The 21,006-nt window shown below is 48.5% G+C and overlaps 3 protein-coding genes across 3 annotated transcripts; 2 read left to right on the top strand and 1 right to left on the bottom strand.

Moving 5' to 3' along the window:
• Positions 1-361: 361 nt before the first annotated feature.
• Positions 362-1,509, top strand: JR316_0005525 (uncharacterized protein; the record flags this gene model as incomplete). Its single annotated transcript, XM_047891283.1, has 3 exons — positions 362-455; positions 611-672; positions 733-1,509. 3 exons carry the CDS (start codon positions 362-364, stop codon positions 1,507-1,509), a joined length of 933 nt encoding a protein of 310 aa, XP_047748632.1.
• A 5,036-nt stretch (positions 1,510-6,545) lies between these two features.
• Positions 6,546-7,430, bottom strand: JR316_0005524 (uncharacterized protein; the record flags this gene model as incomplete). Its single annotated transcript, XM_047891282.1, has 1 exon — positions 6,546-7,430. One exon carries the CDS (start codon positions 7,428-7,430, stop codon positions 6,546-6,548), a length of 885 nt encoding a protein of 294 aa, XP_047748631.1.
• A 10,758-nt stretch (positions 7,431-18,188) lies between these two features.
• Positions 18,189-19,016, top strand: JR316_0005523 (uncharacterized protein; the record flags this gene model as incomplete). The annotated part of the gene is made up of 3 exons (XM_047891281.1): positions 18,189-18,261; positions 18,325-18,449; positions 18,621-19,016. The coding sequence occupies 3 exons, from the start codon at positions 18,189-18,191 to the stop codon at positions 19,014-19,016; spliced, it is 594 nt and encodes a 197-aa protein (XP_047748630.1).
• Between the last annotated feature and the right edge of the window lie 1,990 nt (positions 19,017-21,006).

The raw sequence follows: 21,006 nt of genomic DNA, 5'->3' as shown, positions 1-21,006 counted from the left end.
CAATACTCGCTGCCTGCGCAACTTAGCTTAGAGGTAAATAACGATGTTCAAGCCAGTCACGATGATCACAGCCTTTAGTAAATGTCTACACCTTGAGGTCATTGTTGGGTATCCTCACTGTCGTTCCGTCCGATTTAATGAGAGAGACAGCTAAGAAGCGTAATGAAAAGATTCCGATTGTACTGTTTCCCACAGGGAAATCCCAGCGCTGAGGTATGACTCCAAGAAGGCGTGTTCAGGGTTTTTTCTCATGTTATAAAGATTTGACAGTCCATTGTTCACCTCAAAAGTTCCCACTTCGATACGCTCTCACTGAGTTTTACCTCTGAACCATCAGTTCTCCTCTTTGACTAAACCCACAATGTCCTATAACACCTCTATTTTTTCCAAGATCATGCTTGCTCAGAACGGTGCTGATGAGACTGAGGCCGGTGAGATCGCGACTCTCGTTGTATGTACATTACTCTAATACACATCATTAATCTGACAGTAAACCATTACCCTCTGAGCGGAGTAGATGGTACTACAGCAGATCTCCGACAACCATTAATCCCCGATATGTTTGAATATTGGGGGATTACTCCAAGAAATGACATTTCAAACGTTGTAGATAAACGTTTGCAGGACGGGAACGCAGTGTCCCCAACACTGGGGGTTACACATGGTCCACTCGTACGTGTCCTAACCCCCACTTCAATGTGGTATATCAACTTAACCACCTCTCATCCATAGAACCATGAATCAGCCGCACAAGAGACACCAATGCCCGTCACAGACCTATCGTTGGATTGGACGAAGCTCGGGGACATCGATCTTACGTTGATGAACGAGTATTTTAACGATCCCGCGGCGATGTCATGGGATAATCCTCCTTATCACCCGCCGACTTCCGTGCAGATGGATAATATTCAGGGTGAGCTCGCTGCACCGTTTGCGAGCTCCTCTGTGGCCTGTCAGGAGTCTTTTAACGACTCCAATATCGGGCGCACAATGAGTCACGCCCCGATCAATAGTTTTGACATCGTATACGAGCCCACAATGGGTGCAATTTCTGCACCAATATTCCCCTTCCAGCAGCATATGTCTGTGGGCACATCAAGGCGGCAAACCAATCTGCCTCATCAGAGGGGCACCCCATACAGGGCCATCTGGAGTCTACCTAACCCGGTACCACACCATGGGCAAGATGATGGTCTGGGGTACTTGGGAGGCGCATACAGTATTCAAGACACCTCAATCTTGCCGAGTCCAGCTTTTGGAGAGACAAGACATCAAAATGGTACGTCCGAGAACCAAGGACGCAACGAGCTATATGGCTCCGGGTCCACGCCCGTTGAGCCAACATCCACAACGAATGCTGGATCATCAGGCAATTCTCGAAGGTATATTCTGATTTCCCATCTCTCGAAATTTGTAGGACTGACACAAACAGTTGCAGATTCGAGCGGCAAAGCAAGCCAGAAAGTGGAAGGTGCGCATATTCAAAGAATCACATACCGACTGTTTTAATCTGACATTCTTTTACATCATGTCAGCGTGATACGGAAAAGAGCGCCCAGATCATCGTGAGCCCACGCGTGGTGAAGAGGGATGGCGGGTGGGTCAAAATTTTGTTCGAGCGAGAAATTGCTGTACGAAGGAATTTCTCGTAGAAGCAGATTGCGGCTGAGCGAAGGTGAGAGGCAAGGTGCACTCACAAAATTTCGCTCAGCCGTGACATAGACGAGGTTCTGTGTCACGCTACGTTACACTTCCCTTAGACTCAGAACACAGATCTATGTCTGACGGAGGCGTAAAAACTCTCCGCGAGATTGACTAATCCTGTCTTCGGTTTCGGGAAAACAAGAGACAACACGCACTGTTACCTCGCAGTGTGTGCGCTATATACTTAGAGAATGTCAATCTCGCTACTCTAAAACGCATCCGATGTAGTGCTGTGCACTATATTGCGAGTTTGGGTGAGAAAAGGATTGATTTTCTCTGCGGACACCGATTCTATGAGAACTCTACACTCGTAGAATGTACCTAGAAAATTTATTCCTTTTCCAACCTCGAGATGTTCGTACTCGTTGAGCAACCACTGTGAATACCAAGTGGTCTGCATGATCTTTGTGATCTGAAAAGAGCTCGGTCAGAGTTTGAACACCCACAAGAGGGTAGGAGTTCGGACGACGCTTCAAACGACCGCGCTCTGTCGATGGAACCCCACACCACTAGGAGAACGGACTTACCCCGCTCCACCAACCATCTCAGGTCTGACCCTAGCGGACTCGAGGCATGACCAAGCGCGTGAATGGCTCTAGAATAGGGAGATTCTGGATGTACGGCGCAAGGACATCACCATGGCGCCGTAAGTATACCTGGAAAGCATCACTTGCCCATCTCCCAATCACCTTTACCACCTCAAAAGGGACACCTCGCAGAAGATATTCCAAGACCCCGCCAATGCGCAGGCTATGGCCATGCACCTCGTCGATCCCTGCTGCTGCAACCACAGACTTCAGTTTGCGGAGAAAGACAGGCTTTGACATGGGCCGCCTGGCCCCCCGGAAGCGATGCGTAAAAAGGTGCTCGCCATCTGCTGGCGCATTGACATCGAGATGGCGGCGCAGAGCCGCCTCAGAATCCGCTACACCATCCTGCCGTGCCCACTGAACTGTCTCCCCTGCCGACTTAGCCGACTTTGTCCAAGGAAGCTTGAAAAGAGTGACTTCTAGCCCCAAACGCCCGCCCGGCATGCGAAACTGGACATCTGACGGTTTGATGTGTCGCTCAGGGTCAAAACCCTTGAGAGTGGGAACCGTAAACTCACCCAGGCGCGAAACAGACCAGAAGGTAGTGGTCAGACAAGCAAACCACGCGACATCAAAAGGGTCGTCCATGTTCAGACGAGTGTACATGGCCTCGATGTCCGCCACACGCAGGGGTAAACGTGGTGATCGAGCAGATGGCGGAGCAACTCGCTCTGCCGCGGTGAGAGCGGCAGAAGCGCGTGTCTCGTCCACCGCCCAAGTCAACCCATGCAGGGTATGCCAAGCACGCAAACCGTAAAAATAGTTGCGGAGTGTGGAACCTGCATACAAACCTGCGCACGCTGCAATGAATTCCAACAACAGAGAGGTTGAGATGGGCCCGCGGTCACCCTCCGGTATAGGCGGGTTGCGCTGATCACAGTAGACGTTAAAAACCAATAAACCAGCACCATAAACAACCTTGGTTGCCGGCGCCCATGTGCAGCTCAGCAAGTCCAAAACCCGCACTAGCTCTTCCTCCGAGGACTGACGCACTGCTGCAGCACCTGACCACACAGGAAACGGCTTCCAAAGCCGCAGGCGATCAACAGCCAAACAGGGAGGCCGCAAGACTGAAGGCGCAATCAGCAAACCACACCGCGGACGCTTAGAAGGGGAGAACGTCTGCACTGCTACAAGCTCTGCCCTGCTACTCTGGCCCCGCTTCCGCGATGGAGTATTCGTGGTCTCCCCATTCAGGAAGGTCCAGTGGCCCGAGCGAGTTGAACCGGGAGTCATTGAAAGACAACCGCTCTTCAGAGGAGACCTGCTGGCGTGGGCGGGCAGCTGGCCACTTTCCGGCCCTCTTGAGGTTGAGCTCTGCTGGTGTGAGGGGGTCCAGGGCGTCCACGAGGAGACCAGCTGCCCGAACAGGGATGGAAATGGGTGGGAGGAGGAGGGAGGAAGAAGGAAATGATCCCCGGGACGGGGCGTCTGCGGGGTTACTGGCGCTGGGCACATAGGCAGAGTGGATGCACCCTTCCCGGCCGGCAGCCTCAAGTCGGTCATGGATGCACTTGAAAACCTCATTGACTTGCCTATTTCTGCTCCGGCCATTCCACCAACCCTCGACGACACCTCGGTTGTCCCCGTAGAGCCGAACATGCTGAGACTCAGGTGTAAGCCGGATAACGGCGGTGACAAGCAGTTCAAAACCGATTGCTTCGGCCCAGGTAATGTCTCGCACTCCATGGAGAGTCTTCCATCCGGGAAGCAGGCGCCATGCCCTCCAATGCCCATTGATAACGATGGCGATGCCGACCTCTGAGCTGGCATCCGAGAATGCCCCAATGTCGAAAACGGGGGTCTCACAGGGGATGGGTCGTACCAACTGCGGGAGAGAAAGTCGCTCCTGCCACCATGCGAGGTCCTGGGCAATGGATCGGACGGCGTGTCGGGGGACAAAAGGAGTGGTGCCATAAACACCGAGCATCTCCTCCAACCCCACCAGACGTGCCCTACCCGAGATGACCACCAGACAGGCATGCAACAAGCGCCCGTAAAGCTTTTGAACATCTTGAAGCACGTGAGTTTCACGCGTGCGCCAATCCACGATGGATGCCCTGTATTTTTCCGCCTTCGCCAAAGGAATGCCGACCGTGCGATCCCGCAGATCCCATTCCAAACCAATATAGACGCCACGAAACCCAAACGGGCTGTCCTTTGCCAGCTCCCACCGTATACCCAGCACAGAAGAGAACCGGTCAATATCCTCAAAGCAGTAAGCGTACAGTCTGTCCTCAACAGACCGTGTACTGCTCTCCGACAGGTCAAGAACAGGGAATGCAAAGTCCTCCACTGCCTCAAAACCATCTCCACTCCGTGCAAAACCCTCCCCAAACCACAAACGGCCACCCTCGTGTTTCTTACCATGTGCAGCCACAAGCTGCCTGCGCCGCCTCCGCCGTTCGTTGTACTCATCCAGATACCGCACCAAAACCCGCATAAAATTGTGGTCATCCACCCACTTGACCAGCGGGCCCATTCCCTCCGCGCGAAAGAGGTCCGCCGACGCGTCAGCCACCAAACCAAATACCCCTCCGGAGGGCCTTGCACCGAAGGCCAGGCATGTATCCACATAAAAGGTGCCTTCATCGGTCTGGACAACTGCTGCGGGCCATTGTGACCGGTGTAAGGGAATGGTACGATAGGCCTCGGAAACATCCCGCACTGCCATTTGTGACAGAGGTGGGAGGTCGCCGATAGTGCTACAAGTGACTGCAAATGTCCCCCATGTGCAGGGAAAGTTGCTGGAATCAATGAATGAATTGATTGAAGCTTGAGGGAAAGATGCGGAAGGGGTAAGCGGAAAGGAGAAGTTCTGGATAATGCGGAACTTGTCCTTCCTGCCTGGCTTAGGGATGATTGAGAAAGGGGATGTCTGGAAAGGGCCAATAACGGCTTCAAGCTCGCCACGAGTGGCAGGGCCAATGTACCTCTTCTTGTCCACTTCGCTCTGCACAATGGCGGCAAACTGCACACAATACTCGGCCACCGAGGGGCGATTTGGTGGAATCTGTGTGAAGTGAATTTCGGGGAGGCTGATCCGAAACCCACTTTTAATGCCCTCCACTACGCTGGGATACCTGTCTGCCAACCCACTGCGAGCCAGGGCCTGCTGCCAAGCACTGGCAATGTACGGTGTGCAAGGTTCAGAGCTTCTCCGCTCGAGTGCAGCTGTGAGCACCATGCGAGGCGGAGCCGCACCCAGAGCAGCGGTGCCGCAGACTGTGGCCTGTTTGGCTGCATCCATTCCTCCTCTGCCAATCGAGGCACAAGACAGCGTTGTCGGAGCGGGACATGAGGTCGTACTTGGGCCCTGGTCCGCGGAACGAGTGAGTTTTGTGAGCATTGTTCCACGTGAACTCTGCTGCGCACTCGTTGAGGTGGTGGGGTGTCGAGTGCCCCAGGCACACCGCGCAGATTCTGGGGCTGGAGGAACCTGCGCCCGCGTGAAAATCCCGCGGGAGAAACCGCCGTGGGGAAGCTGAACGCTGCCTCTGTTGCCCCAGGTACCGGTCGTTGTGTCGTCCTCTCCGATCTGCATCGTATCCGCGGCGCTCGTCGCGCTCGCGGCCACTCCCATGGTAGCGTCGCTCATCTCGCTCCCGCCCTCCCCCACGGCGATCCCAACCTTGGTCTCTCAGCAATGCTGCTGCAGCACTGACAACGCGGAAAACAGATGCAGAAAAGAATTCCCAACCATATTGCCGCCACGTACGTGGCACATTTTTTGATGTGCAATTTGTAGTGACAAAACCAGTTGGAAGCCGCATAATGCATGTCGCGAGTTGCACCACGCCCAGGGCACCCAGCGCCACGCGCAACACATAACGCATAAACGCACAACGCAAAACGCAAAACGCAGAACGCAGAATCGCAGAAAAAAACGCACACCGCATATCGCAGAACATTGCGTATCGGATGACAACAACGCATATCGCACATCGCAGGTCATAGCACGCATAATCGCACACGTGTTGCACATTGCACGTTGTATAATGCATCGCACATTGCATGTTTCGCATGGTGTAAACGCAACGCATGTCGCATGTCGGGTCGCACAACGCATAACGCATTGCGGAGGTGTGTTGAAAACGCATGTTGTGTTTTGCATGTCAGAAGTACGTGGCCGCGAGCATTGCCGCAACGCAGATTGTGCCACCAGATGCAGAGAGAAGGGAGGGGAAGGAAGAAACAGGGTCATCAGTCAGCAAACAACGATCGACTCGAGAAGGAAGAAAACTGTGTTGCTCACCGAATTTCTCTGTCGTAGCCAGCGGTGCATATGGTCCTAAAAGCCTCGTCAAGGCGAACCTCATTGATGACCGACAGATCATAGGTAGCGCCCGTGGCTGACGCGGTAATATTGTGCCACTGGGTGCGCTGCTCGTCCTGGTAGAGTAAAAGAGCACGCACGTCTCGAGGGTCGCGCGAGACACGACGAGGGTGATTGTTGATGTTGTTCCAAAAGTCCGCAAACATGCGTACACGATCCTTCGGCCACCCTGCCTCCTTCATGGCCGCCAGAAGCCGATACGTCGCCACCATGAAGTCTTCCATAGAAAGATCACGGTCCTGAATGACAGCGCAGGAACTTGCTGCTGCTAGCGTAGGACGAAACTCCACAGTGCCGTCCGGTGCGGCCACAAATGAACCAGCTCTGTTCGACTCCGCATCGAGGTCCGCCGAGGCGTGCAGCAACCCCGCGTTGGTGTAGTGCCACAAATCAACTCTGTGTCCAGCGCGCAGCTTGGCTGTAATAGCCGCTGGTACAATGATAGGCATGGTGTCAGGCACATGACCATCCCCAATAGGTAAGAACTTTGCCCTATTCTTCTTCCTCTCTTCCTTGTCGGCCGCCTCAATCTCTTGGACGCGCATCGCCTCGGCTGCGGCCTCTGCCTCCCGGCAAATGCGGTCATTTTCAGCCGTCGCCGCCTGTCGCTCGGCCTCCCTAGCGTCCCAAATGGCGATGTCGGCGACATTTTGCGTTTCCCACATCTTGACGAGGAATTCCACAGCCGCGGCCTCTTCCATGCCGCCCTGGATGAGGGTGTTCCTGCACGCGGCATATGCCTCCGAGGAATAATCCGGGCACGCAGCTCTGCGCGGGTCTAGCAAAGGTGTGTGTGCCATGTGAGATGAAGAGTAGGTTGCTTTTTTTTTTTTTTTTTTTTAATGTTGAGGTATGAGTAAACGGAGTGACCGTGCAATGTATGACTTAATCAAAATTTTGTTCGAGCGAGAAATTGCTGTACGAAGGAATTTCTCGTAGAAGCAGATTGCGGCTGAGCGAAGGTGAGAGGCAAGGTGCACTCACAAAATTTCGCTCAGCCGTGACATAGACGAGGTTCTGTGTCACGCTACGTTACACTTCCCTTAGACTCAGAACACAGATCTTATCGGTACATCTGTTCAGTTTGTATCGATTTGGTCACGGCATGATCGGCAAGCTTCGCCGAGTTTCAAAAATAATATGTTCTTTTGATCAAAACAGTCTAAAAACACCTTGAAAAATCATCTCAGGGAAGATTTTTTGCCTGATAGAATACATAGGTTATCGAGGTAAATAGAAAAAGAAATATGATACAGGGCGTGCAACATCCAAGCATATTTCTCATCATTTAAAGTGATCACGCATAACAAGAGCGGGTCAGATCAAAAAGACCTCATCATTGGTGAGGCCGTGAATTGTCGCTGCACGCACAATACGTTGAGGAAAACATTCGATATATCAGTAAGCACTGATCACCTGAGAGGTAGGCAAAATCCTTTCATTGATATATAGACACTGATACTCTATGATATACTCCATAGAATTTGAGACACCGGATTGCTATTGAAATGCCATTAAGAGTTGTCAAGCACAAATGCTTGTAATTATTTCTGAAAGACCCGGACACAGTTATAGTTACAGAATCCAGCATATGTTGCACTTCAACATGCGTCTAGTCAACGCCAGTGTCGACACTCGGGTCTCAGACTGCATAACACTACTCATGGCCTAGAGAACCAGAAAGAGACACTTTCTAACGTGGTATCAACCACACCATCTTGCAAGAATTTCATATACCTGGTGGAGATCAATGTCAACGTTCAACGTTCGCCAATGATTCTACTTCCAACAAATACCATCTGGAAAGGATATATGAACTGGGATTAGTCGAGGGATTGTATCCCCTGCAAAAATCGTAACCACGAATTGGATTAAGTACTCTCAGCAACGTATCAATACTGTGAACACTCGTTCACTCATCCTCGCCACCTCTCTCATCTTGGATCCACTTACTTGATCTGCTACTCCATTCAACATTTTGACTGTCTTTTCTTTGTGATTTGTTGCTTTTTAAGGTTCTTCAGCGCGTGCTTTGTAATGCTAGACGCTCTGTGTGTTCGATAGATGAGTACACCTCCGGAGTACACTCGCCCGATGGGAACGATCGCGAGCACGGTGGTGAAGATGGATACCTCGGGTCTATCCTCTGCAACTGTGCCCGCGACTGTGTGAATCTATGCGGCTGGTGGACGTCGGGAAATGAAATGCAAAGTCTAGGAAGATGTATAATGTGCCGAAAAACGTGCGGTTTTCTGTGTTGAGACGAACGACCTACATGCGAAAATGAATGTTCAGCGTACAAACACAGGGAGATACTGAAGGAGCGGAAACAATGGGGCTCAAATGTCCTACCGGCCGTGTGAAGGGGTAAAAGTGTCGAAAATTACAAACATTAAAACACACACCGTCGAGAAGGGTGCATATATGAACCGGCGGATATCCTACCCCTGTCCTCTTTCCGATATTTAAATACGAGCCCTCTCCGTCCTGCACAAATGTCAGCGCCACTGATTTTCCGTTAGCGTGGCCTCGAGTTTACGGCGTGCGCCCATATGAATGCTCAACTGGATTTGGTAACTGCGCATAGACTCGAATTGTTGCTGAGCGGCGGCGCTGTTTGATGGCAGTATCTTTAGTATATTGTACCAACATCGGTGAGCGTCAACCGATAACCAATGCTGCATACCTTTGATTATCCACGCAACAGGAGGAATCCATAATACAATGCGTAAATGCGTATATGCGAGGAAATTGACCTTTCCGGCAAACGTTAGAACATATGATTAGACAGAACAAGAGGGAATGGTTGAGATGATAATAGAGAGAGGTATAGTTCAAACTCGCTGCCCGACAGGCGCAGAAACAAGCTCTGTATCGGGTGCATGGGTGGAGGCCATATGTATGGTCTCAATCACGAGGGGAAGGAAGGGGGAGGGTGGGGAACGGTGTGATAGAGACGCAGAGACATTGTAGGCAGGGTCAAGTGTAATCATACGGTACTCACCGTTTAAGTTGCATCATGAGAAACTTGAGCGTCTTTGGATTGCAGACCGTGGGGATGGATGTGCACAGCGCGTTATGTATGGGCGTGCGAGTGGCTGTCTGAACTAAGGCCCAATCTCCACGGAGTTCTTGAACGAGGTAATGAGGGGCACGTAGAAATAGTTCTCGTCAAAGATAGGGTAGGTAAGAACCCAGATCGAGATCGACGACTTGTAAATCTACGGCAAGGACAGAATCTCAGCAAATCGGTCGTATACCTGACTCAACGCACCGGTGACAGAAGTATCTCATTAACCTCTTTCGGACATGTACACTCCCTTCATGAAATGTCTACTCGTACCGATCGCTACCCTGTCCATAACTGTTTTAGTTTTCCATCTGTTGCAATGGCTTTCGAACGCACGCGTTGCCGGCAAAACAGTCTGCTAGGCCTGTCTTAATTGACTTGAATGTTGGGAAAAAGGGGTGCTGTGCAGGACGTAATAGAAGACTGTCGTGAAAATAAGCGGAGTAGAGCGTAGTGAGATATGAACTTGAATGAGCCTTGTCGAAGATTCACCATTGCGCGTCGGTGCAAAGTGCAAGGTTAAAACGGGTCTCTCACGGGCATACAGAAATCAGCGTGGCTGCTTGCGTGCGTGCGTTTTTGCGTGTGCCTGCGTGACACGCATTTTTGCGCAACAACTGTGTTCTGCACGCATATCAATGTGTTCTGCACGCAATGTCACAGCTGTGTCACACGTAGGATTGTAATGCAACAGTGTCGTTAGCGTTCATTTACAATTAATTGGTGTGTAATAATGTATGCCCTTGTATTATATTAATTCCATGTGCAGCCACCACACGGGAATTAAGCAGTTAGGATGTAGTGATTATTGCATGGTTATACTGTATTTGAATTAATCAACATATATTCCTTTAAAAGTCTACAATACATGGTAATTGTAGGTGTTTGAGGCTCGGAACCAGTAGAACTTCAATGAAACCATTTGGTTTTAGAAGGGCCATACAGACAATGAACTCGAGGGATGGCTTGGTATGCCGTGGCCCTCGGCGTGTGCCTCGTAACAATCTCCGACTCCGCAACCAAGAGTCGACAATAAAATCGGCAACGGTTTATGATCGGTTATATCCGATCAAATGGTGAACTTGGAGAAAAAAGACAATTTTGTCTTTTCGACATGCAAATTATGGTTGTTGAACGACTACCAGCGTGACACCACAGCACGCTAGGTGCACTCAAAAGCACGCATTTGCCACGCAAGCAGCACGCGACCCACTTTCCCACGTGAACGCGATGGCACGCGACGGCACGCGATAGCACGCGACCCAATTAAGTGCGTGCAATTGACACGCAAACAGTTGTGATCTGCACGCGATGGCCCCGCAAGCACTTTAAGCCTGCACGCTAGTAGGAAATAATGCGTTTCAGAGTATTTTACTGCAAAAATATGTCTAATTTGTGTTGGCTTGACTCTTCCCTTGAAATACTGTTTATCTGCATGATGCACAATCTCAGTAATGTTCCTCCATCCTAGTCGCTCAACAAATTCTATAATATCATCAAGTCTAGACTTGAAATAGACAACAGTTTGGACAACGCTTCAGTTACTATAACTCTTGTCTTGCATCAAAATGTGTTTTGTCAAACATTGACTCACATCACCGGAGTCTGTCATGGTGAGTGCTTATTTCACGTTATACTGTTTTGTAAACACTCTGACTTATGAATGACCGTAGTGCTGGTTTTATCGTATTGGTCAAAATGTGCGCAACCTTGAGGACTTCCTTCCAACAGTGTCATACTTCAGCACCTGGTATGTTGACTTACAATTTTGTACCGGTTGCAATTATACTGGAGGAAGACATCTGCATATTGTCCAACCACGTCGCACTGTACACTTGCAAGCCACTGGTCATCCTCACAGAGCTCCTAAGGGGAGCATTCTCTTGCTCTACCAGGATCATATTAGCATCAATATGGCCTCTGTTGAGGCGTCGACTTGGTAGCGAGTCAAAAAAGGAAATCTTTTATGTACAGGTACACATGAATTGTAACCGTCTGATTGGTTCAATTTCTTTGATTCTTACAATCGAAACTGTTGACGACTCCAACTCCCAAGGTTTGGAACTTCAATCTTGGAACTTTCCAGCTGCTTTATATCCGGATACGCAGGTCCTTGGAAAGAACGATGGAGTTGTGTATGATTTAATTTGGTAAACCACCAAGATGACTGGAAACCTTATTTATGCAGGGATTGGTTCATTGGTGAACGAGATTTCAATGAAGATGAGATGCTGGTATGTGTACATTTCAATCTTTTGATAGTATGATCGTAATTTGATATATTTGTATGAATCCGGGTCCAAACTACATCGATCAACCCAAAAAGAAGGTAGAAGCTCAATCCAAGAGACCTAGACCTAACCCTCGGCCTATTCCAAAGAAAAGGAAGTGGGATGACCATTAATTAATAATTATTCAGTACAACTGGATGCGTAGCATACTACATTCCTTGCAGAGAATAGCTTAATATACACTGATCTTCATATGAATTTCATACAGAATTTTGCACGCAAATAGCACGGTACCTCAACAAAGCTGCACGCGTTTACATATCATGCACACGCAACATGTAGCATTTCGCACGCAAATTCATGTGAAAGACACGCAAATTTACTGATTTGCATTTATGCGCGGCACGCAAAAATAGGTCGCACGCGGGCTAACCACGCTGATTTCCTGGTGCCCGTCTCTCACGGGTACAGCCACAAATCAAGATCGTTCAATCTCCGATTGAAAGACTTCACCGTTGGTTATCGATTGTGGTCAGGTCAGAAAACCCTGCGCCCTGGTTAGAATCCGATAAACGTTAGCAGAGATTATACGAGATTGGAAAATCCCTTGATTTGTAACATTGCCTGTGGTGTGTTCTGTCTGATACATTACGTCAAGTCCCTGAACCATATTGCTTATAGATCGTTTAAATTGAATTGCCACACCAGCGATCCTCCTCGTGTAATGACGGCGCCTAGTTTCCCCACACCAAAAACTCCACTCGTTTTACTGGGCGATGTAGATGTGCGTGTGTATATCTGGTTTCTAATTTAGCCAACACCTAATTTACAGACGGACTGACAAGTCCATATCGTCCATGCACACAATCAAGCTGCGGAGACTGAGTCCGCGAGACACACACACTCATCGATATATAAGACGGACACACCTGTACACAGTTTAGTCCACCATCGTAAGTTGTTTCTCTTCTCCCACCCTCTAGTACTCTGGCATTGTCAAGAATGACGTCCAGGATGTCCATTGCTTGTCCATCCATATCTGTGTATAGCTACGTCTCATTTCAGGCTACTATGCTCTGGAAAGCGGTGAGGAACCGTGGTTTCCTTAGGTATGAAAACACTGCACACTGATCTTCAAAACAATAATTTGCTCACCAACGGTTAAAGGCCTTATTCCGAGTGATGCAAGACCTGTGGAGAATACTGGTCATGGACGGATCATCACCGACAAGGTCAGCCGTAGCGGATTTCTGATCTACCGAAATTCATGTTTATAATCATTGCGTAGACTTCAAGTAAGCTTCTTGTAAATGGCCTACCAAAACACTCCCGAGGCCGTCTTATTGTAAGTCGATTAATCCAAATATCAAGTGCATTGTGAACGTAAAACAGGACTATGTATCTCCATATGTATTGGAGAAGCCAAGACCAGTTGCGGAACCATGACTGTTGGAGCGAATCCCAGATGGAGAAAATCAGTTTACCCTAACATAGATATCCAAAACTTCATAGCTTGTATTGGAACGGCAGAGTTTGGAGAAAGCATTTCGAGAGGCAGCCTTTGGTCGATACACATAGGCGGTGCATTCTGCTTTCCCTACGGCATCGCGTGGGGTGTGTAATAGGTGGCCGAGCATGGCAAAAAAACACGGCTAAACACCGTAACAGGCAGTACGGATCAACACGCTTTGCCATCGACACGGTCTCTCCTCATCTAGGTTCTGACCCTTAACCTTGCCATCTACACCCACCCGATACCCCCACCACTCGCACTCACACTCTGCTTAATGAATCCTTTGAGACTCAAGATTTAAGCCACCACTCGTACCTGTCGATTCCACGTTGCAGTCTCCGTCCTCTTCGTCTGGTGCATCCTCGCTTCTGCGTGTTGGTGGTGTGTTGCTTGAGACGCCACGTATCGGCGTCGAACACGCATAATTATTTTCTTTCAGAAGTCGGACGCCGGTATCAAATTAGAGCGAGATCAGAAGGACAATACCAGGTGTTAGAGGAGCGTCGTTGGCGTGGCATGGGATAAGTATAGGGTTACGGCAAATTTGGTTTACATAGTGAAATTGTATCGTTTCTCAGAGATCAAATGTGATTTTGTTGGTAACTCATTAAGATTAAGATATAAAATTACCACTATAATCCAAAACCATCTGTGTACACCTTAGGCCTTAGCGCTCCAGATTAAATTACGAGCACGCGGATTGAAATACAACCAAGGCCACAATCAACCAAAGTCGCTTACCCGCAATATCACACATCTAGCCGCTCCAATCTTTCTCATCATTTCTCACCTAATCCTCTTATTCTGTTGGCCTGTGTCCGACTCGTATTCCTAGCTGGGAGTGTTAGGCAATTTGAATCTCTTTGTTGTTGCTTAGGGCGACAAGCTAGTGATGGTACTCCCCAAGTTCGTCTGTTCGAAGACGATGTGTCGAAGGTGGAGTACCCTATTATTGATGTACCCGGAGAGTGAACAGAGAAAGAACTGGCTAGCAGTGGTTAGCGCACATTCAAGACAACGAAATGATACTTGGGAATTTTTTACTCACATATTCGTACTGCACGACCGTGTAACGAAGGGTTGGGCCGAGATATTTGTTCTCGAACGGTGCACGTTGAGTCACTAGAAATTCGGTGTTCCTGCTCTGATCGTGGGGTAATTCGCCGTCATCTTCCAAATCACTACAATACTCGTAAGCGCTGGAAAAACATAAAGCAAGGAAGATTATGTGTTACAACGCGACTTACCGCTCTCACAATGAAATGGCCGAATTGGATATTGAAGAGGCACAGCGTCATCAATAGTCTATTTTGTTGCCCCTTCAGCAAAACGAACCTCTGGGTTCCTGGAATTCTGTGCCAGTATTCTGTCGGCGTTGGTCGGCTTTCGAGATTACTGGCGTGGCGGTTCTTCCACAGTTTCTTATAATGGAACGGGGGATTGAGTGTAGCTATAGACAGATAATGGATGATGCTCGAACGATTGATGTGTTGAGATCGAGGGAGGGGTCGAGGTCGACGGAGCGGTGTATGGTGTGTGGAACGCAAGGTCGGTAGTATGGTGGTTGCGTTCATGCCACAGTGGCATGAGCATCCGAGTCCCCTTGTCGGGAATGATAACGCGGAACATTGAGAATTAGGTATTGACATCGATGAAGTGCTCGAGTATATAAACTTTATAAAACAAAGGTTTCTTTGAGTACGATTGAAGTAAAGACGTTATTGTACAGAGGCAGTCACAAACCTCCCGTTTGTTTCTTGAAATATGGTCACATCCCGTACATCACTACGCTCCGTGCTTCAGATATATTGTGTAGGTATCCCCATCCCTGAGGGAGTGGACCATGAACAGAGGGACATGAACATCTCAACACCAAGTGCACATATGCGCATACCTGGCGGCTGCGACGACAATATGCCGAGCGTAATAGGTCAATGCCAGCCCTGCATACAATCAATCATTGTTAAGTTTGGAAGCCTCTTTCCCCACGCGGTGGGCGCCTTTATCCGCTTATGTTTGGGTTGGTATTCACAATTTCGTTTGTTGGCGTTTAACGGCCCTGTATGGTAAATAGTCAAAAAACAGAAAAACAATGACAGGCGAGACAAAGAAACTTGGTGCTGATTACTGGTAGAGGATGTGATGTAACGCACAGGAAACGAATCATACATGAAAGGGGGGCCGCAGAGTCTCATCTTCCCCGTGGTGGGCGCCTTTGCCTATTCGTGTTTGTTGTTTGTCTTCATGTTCATAATCTTCTTTTGTTTTCGTTTGACCGCCCTGTGTGGTAAATAAGTCAAAAAGAAAGAGAAAGACGGGTGTTACAAACAAGCAGGGTGCGCACTACGGAAACAGGGTATACGGTGCAGCGGGCAATGCATATATGAAGGGTAGGCCGTAGAAGACGAGGGGGAGCGTGTGTTGAGGAGCGTTGAGTCGAGCGGGAGCTTGGGGGGATTGTATGAACCGCGAGTTCAGCGTTGGAAACTCTAATGAAACAAAAAGTATGAGTAGCAAGCGAAAGAATCGAGACATAAACAGTGATCACCCGAAACATGGACAATGGTGGAGATACGGACCACAAAACCCTGTGATGAGAAGACCTTCGCATCGACCTTTGAAAACGGCACGGTTGTCTCCACATGTCTGCCAACCTTATCACGCTTCCCGACCCCATGCGGGTCTCGCTCACAAGCCACAAATCATCCTTATGAACGAAAAGAGCAGGTTGTAAACGATTATACGAGAGGTCAGGGGACAGCACAAGAGGAGGGGAAGTGCTGGGGAGCAAGGAGTCGGGCGGGAGTTTGTGAGAACATCAAAATGAGGCTTGACGACTGAGGTGAGACAGGAAGATTGGGGAGTCAGGGACGGATTCAGGAAAAGAAGCGGAATCATGCATATCAAGGAGAAAATGGGAGATGTACCAGAGATATGGATAGAAAACTGCTCAACCTCGACCTCCGTTGTCAAACATCCCAATTCTCACGCTCAAATCCGTCGAGAAAGTAATGTGGTGCATCCGGCATTATGCAGTTGAGCCTTTTGATGAGAGCCCGGAGAGGGAGCGCACGGTGGTCGTATCTAAAAAGGGAAGGAGATGGAGAGGATGCGAGTGTTCGAGACATCGTAGAAGATGGGTGAAAATCGAATATGTCCAGGTCCCATGCTTGAGGATATGATCGACTGCTAATTAGAGTGAACCAGAGGGTGTGTTACACATATGCTGCGACGTACCATAAGTTTGCAAACGCATTAGCAACGACCTTCAATGCATTAATGTTCTAGAGGAACGACGTGCCCAAAAGGGTGACAGGATCCGGCGGTTGGTTTATGTTTGTGTGCTGCACGGATGCGGAGTCGGTGACATAGAGTGTGTGACAGAAGTTGTAATATAATAGCTGTCGAGGGTAGATGAAGTAGGCGCTGGAAGGTGGGTTAAATCTCGCGTCGCCCAAAGCCAACACCGTCGTGTTTGTCGCACAGTTTGAGCCGAAGACGTTCAATCTCCGCTCGAAACTCGATCACGTCAGCGCTATTTTCTCCCACGCCGCTCTCTAAACTTTCAGCTTCAGCTACAACCACCAAGTTTGCAAGATGGAGCACTTTCATCTGTTCAATATGCATCATCCACTTGTAGGATTCATCTTGGCTTTTGTCTAACTGAAAACCTTGACCATAGTGCCCAATTATCTTGAGTAATTCGGTGCAAAGTTCTTGTCTTTTATGTCCGAACTTTATTGATTCTCTCCTCAAACTTCCGCCTATTGTCCATTTTAACACTCGTCCACCAAGTACCAGGCGCTGCGATGAGTTTTAAAAAAATTTCTGCTAAATTGTGTGTACATTGTGGCCGTGATAATCAAGAAACACTGCGGCGTTCCAGCACAAAGAATGAACCAATGCTCTAGGTGCGTCAGTTAACATCTACAAATGAGTTCATTTAATTACCCAGTCCACCTCAATGCATTCACTCATCGATCTTCAGTATAGCCAAGGATGTAGGACCTCGGTTTCATGAGTTGTTAGAATAGGCCTACAAGTCCGTATCTCGAGAGGTGTTTTCATAGGTTGTGGGGTTACAGTCCACTCTAACCGTGTTTTTTCTAACCTGGTTCACCATCTTCATCGTTAATTTATTTGAATCTACATTCAGTACGGATGTTGGCAATTGTTTCTCTCCATTACAGGTTCTCTTTATTCATTACCAGGATTTTGGTTTTGAGTGGGAGACAGTGTATCATTATATCTGTACTTAATATCTACAACGGTGACGGAGCGTACAGTCTCAGGTGATTGATTCGGTGGGAAAAGATAACTTTGCATGTTGTATGTAGTTAATCAGTTATAATCTACCCGGTGTAGTACACATCGTGGCCATCGCGTGCTCAACACTTCTGCCTCCGCAACTTTGCCTGGAGGTATAAAATGCCGTTCAACCGAGGGATAATCCCATAACACAGTTAATTTCTTTATTTTGAGGTCGTTGTATGGTGTTTTGGTCGTGTCACATCCAGCACAATGTGAGAGAGGACTTTAAAGCGTAATGATCAAATATCAAAAGATACCGCTAGCAAGGTTTCCCACAGCCAAAAGCCAGCGCAGGGGGACGACCGTTTTCAACGTTTTTTTTTCTCATGTTATAAAGATCGAGCCGTCCATTGTTCATCTTCAAAATTCCCACTACAATCCGCTCCCAAATGTTGCGTCTATACTTTGATTTCTCTTCAAATTGAAGCCCTTGATGTCTATAAACGACGCTAGATCTTCAAAGATCACCCTTGGTCGGAATGAATGGGATGCAACGGGTACCGTAGGTGAGATTGCGATTTTACGGTATATGAACACTATTCTAAAATATGGCATGATCGATGCAATAGCTAACCGCTACCCTCTGAGCGGAGTAGAGGGTGATGTAGAGGATATCCCGTCGGCGGTAATCCCTGATTTGCTTAAATACTGCACGACAATACAACCTTGCCGAGGCTTCCATCTGGAGAGACAAGTAAGCAAAGCACTACATTCAAGCATATAGAACATCACCAGCAAGAAAGCCCCGGGTTCATGCCCGTTGAGCAGATATCCGAATGGATAACTGACTCGTCAGGAGATGCTCGAAAGTATGTTTTGATTTCCTATCTCTCGAAATGTTTGGGACTGACGCAAATGATTGCAGGTCGGAGCCGCAAAACGAGAAAGGAGATGGAAGGACCCCGTGCGGGCGACATGTGGAACCCTATCGGATGCCCTGCCCATTTCTAGGCCAATGGAAAGCAAGATTGTCACCTTTGTCAGGACACATGAGTTCGCATCCACCTCACATGCTGCACCAGCATTTACATCCCGGCTAGACATGCCTGTTGGGTTGTCAAGACAGCAAACGGGCCTGCCTCATAGCAGAAACACCCCATACAGGGTCTCCCCAATCTTCGCTTCAGCACCCCTCGCTGTTTTCTCAATGTCCCAGTCCAACATCTTCAATTTCTCGAACATCATGCTCTATCACAGCGGATCTGAAGCAACCGGTATCACTGGTGAGACCTTTATTGTCAATACGAGTGCATTGGGCTAATACCAATCGTGTGGGGATGAATAGATAGCTACCTTGAACCAGCGTACAGATTTGACAATTTCGAAGGAGGCTTTGAGGATTTTTTACTCCCCTCCCCCTTCCAAGGATCTCATATTCCTGGTACGGACTGATATGTTATTCCACATACCCTGTGTTCACGTATGCTGCAGAGCAGGACATCAACTCAATCCCCCAACCCCTGGGGGTCACGGATTATCTCCAGGAAGGACCGCTAGGTCTCAGCAATGCCGCCTGGAGTGATCTCTCCCAATCTGCGGCGCACGCCACACCCTTTCCAGGCCCATACCCATATTGCAGATCCGAGCCTCAGCAAGAACAAGGAAATGGAAAGTGAGTGTGTTTAAAATTCACGCACTGAGTCTCGATTTGACATGTTTTCGCATGATGTCAGAGTGGCACCCAAAAGAGTGCCTCGGGCAGGAAATCGGAGCGCCAAACGAGGGGAAAAGCCCTTTGTACGTAAAGTACGCATAGACCGAGTCACTGGAAAGGTGGTGTATCAAGGGATGCGCTGACAAAGAAAAATGAACAGAAAAGTAAGCGCTCCTATCACAGGTCTACAAACAACAGACTGATTTACGCACCTTCTTTCCTCTCATCACCTTAGATTCCTGTAATTCGTGGGACATGGGACATAGCGGTTGGGGGGCGCGGGACTAACGTTGGATAGAATGATCATCAGAGAGAAAATATTTATCTTATCGTAGCATCTTTTCAATTTGTATCGATTTGGTCACGGTATTGTCGGCAAGCTGAATTGAGTGTGGGAAAAAGCATTGTAGTGCGCACTCTGACTTAGTGAATCTTTTAAGACTTAATATCGAACCCTCATATCCTGCTTTTAAGTTCCCTGCCGGCTTTGTGTGGTGCAGCCTCGTCTGTACCTACTGGTTATATGTTTCCCGGGACGGCATATATTGGAATCAAACCCCCCACATTATCCGTCAGAAACAGAATCAAGAGACAGAGGGCCATACCAATTGTTAGAGACTGACGAACAGCAATATCAGCGCATACACACATCGTTGAGTTATGAGATGGTGTGTCCTTGGATGCGTATGGGGAAGTTGGGGATTTGGGCGTTGATTTATACATGGTTGGCCTGTTGAGATGTGGAGCAAGAGGGCGGAAGGAGAAATTGAATGTGCCCGTGTGCACAAGCCGACTAAGTTTCCTTCTTTGATTCGTATTCCCTCTATATCACACCACACAGCTTATACATCTCCAAGATTTACCATACTCCCTGCACGCTGCTGAGTCAATATGATTATAATATCATATAGTCGACGTTGAATTCCTCATGTTGAGCATCAGGTACGATGTCGCTTTGAGAATACCATCTTTAAACCCTCGTTTGGGTAAGTTGTAATGTCCTGTCTTATCCCAATGCTAATGAATACCCTTGCGTTCCGCCTCTTCTTGACTCCCACTGACCGTGATCTCTGGATGTTCAGAGTTCAAAAAACAGCTGCTGGCAGAGAGTCAACGCAACACACAACCATACGAGACCCTGCTACATTGAACAGATGGATTTCGCGGTGTAAAACAGTTGTACACCTATCCAGTATTCCCGCTTGAAAGCTTTTTATGTCGTTAATTTAGCGAGTCTCTTACCCAAGGGATGGAATAGAAATCGTTGGTTGCACATCGGCATCCATGATTTTAATGCATCGTATTAGGAGAAAAATACTGAACGTTTCCTGGTTTGTGGTATAGATTCCAGCCCTGGTTTTCTTGCAGTAATTTATTTCTATTTCCCCCTTTGCATTGCCGCAGAATAGCAGCCAACCATTCTGTTTAGTCCATCTGACTCCGCCCCGCGCCGCAGGGTTCGTGGGATGAGCGGTAAGGACTGTTAAGGGCTCTACTGCCACTTTATCTGCACGATGACAGCGCCGTTCTGGAAAGAATGCAGGGTCGATACGATGTGAGCCATAAATTTTTGTCAAACTGTGGTAAAATTTGAGTA

This window comes from Psilocybe cubensis, chromosome 5 (assembly GCF_017499595.1).
Source record: "Psilocybe cubensis strain MGC-MH-2018 chromosome 5, whole genome shotgun sequence".
NCBI classification, from domain to species: Eukaryota; Fungi; Basidiomycota; class Agaricomycetes; order Agaricales; family Agrocybaceae; genus Psilocybe; species Psilocybe cubensis.
The sequence above is the reverse complement of the archived record's forward strand: the minus strand, read 5'-3'. Positions and strand labels throughout refer to the sequence as shown.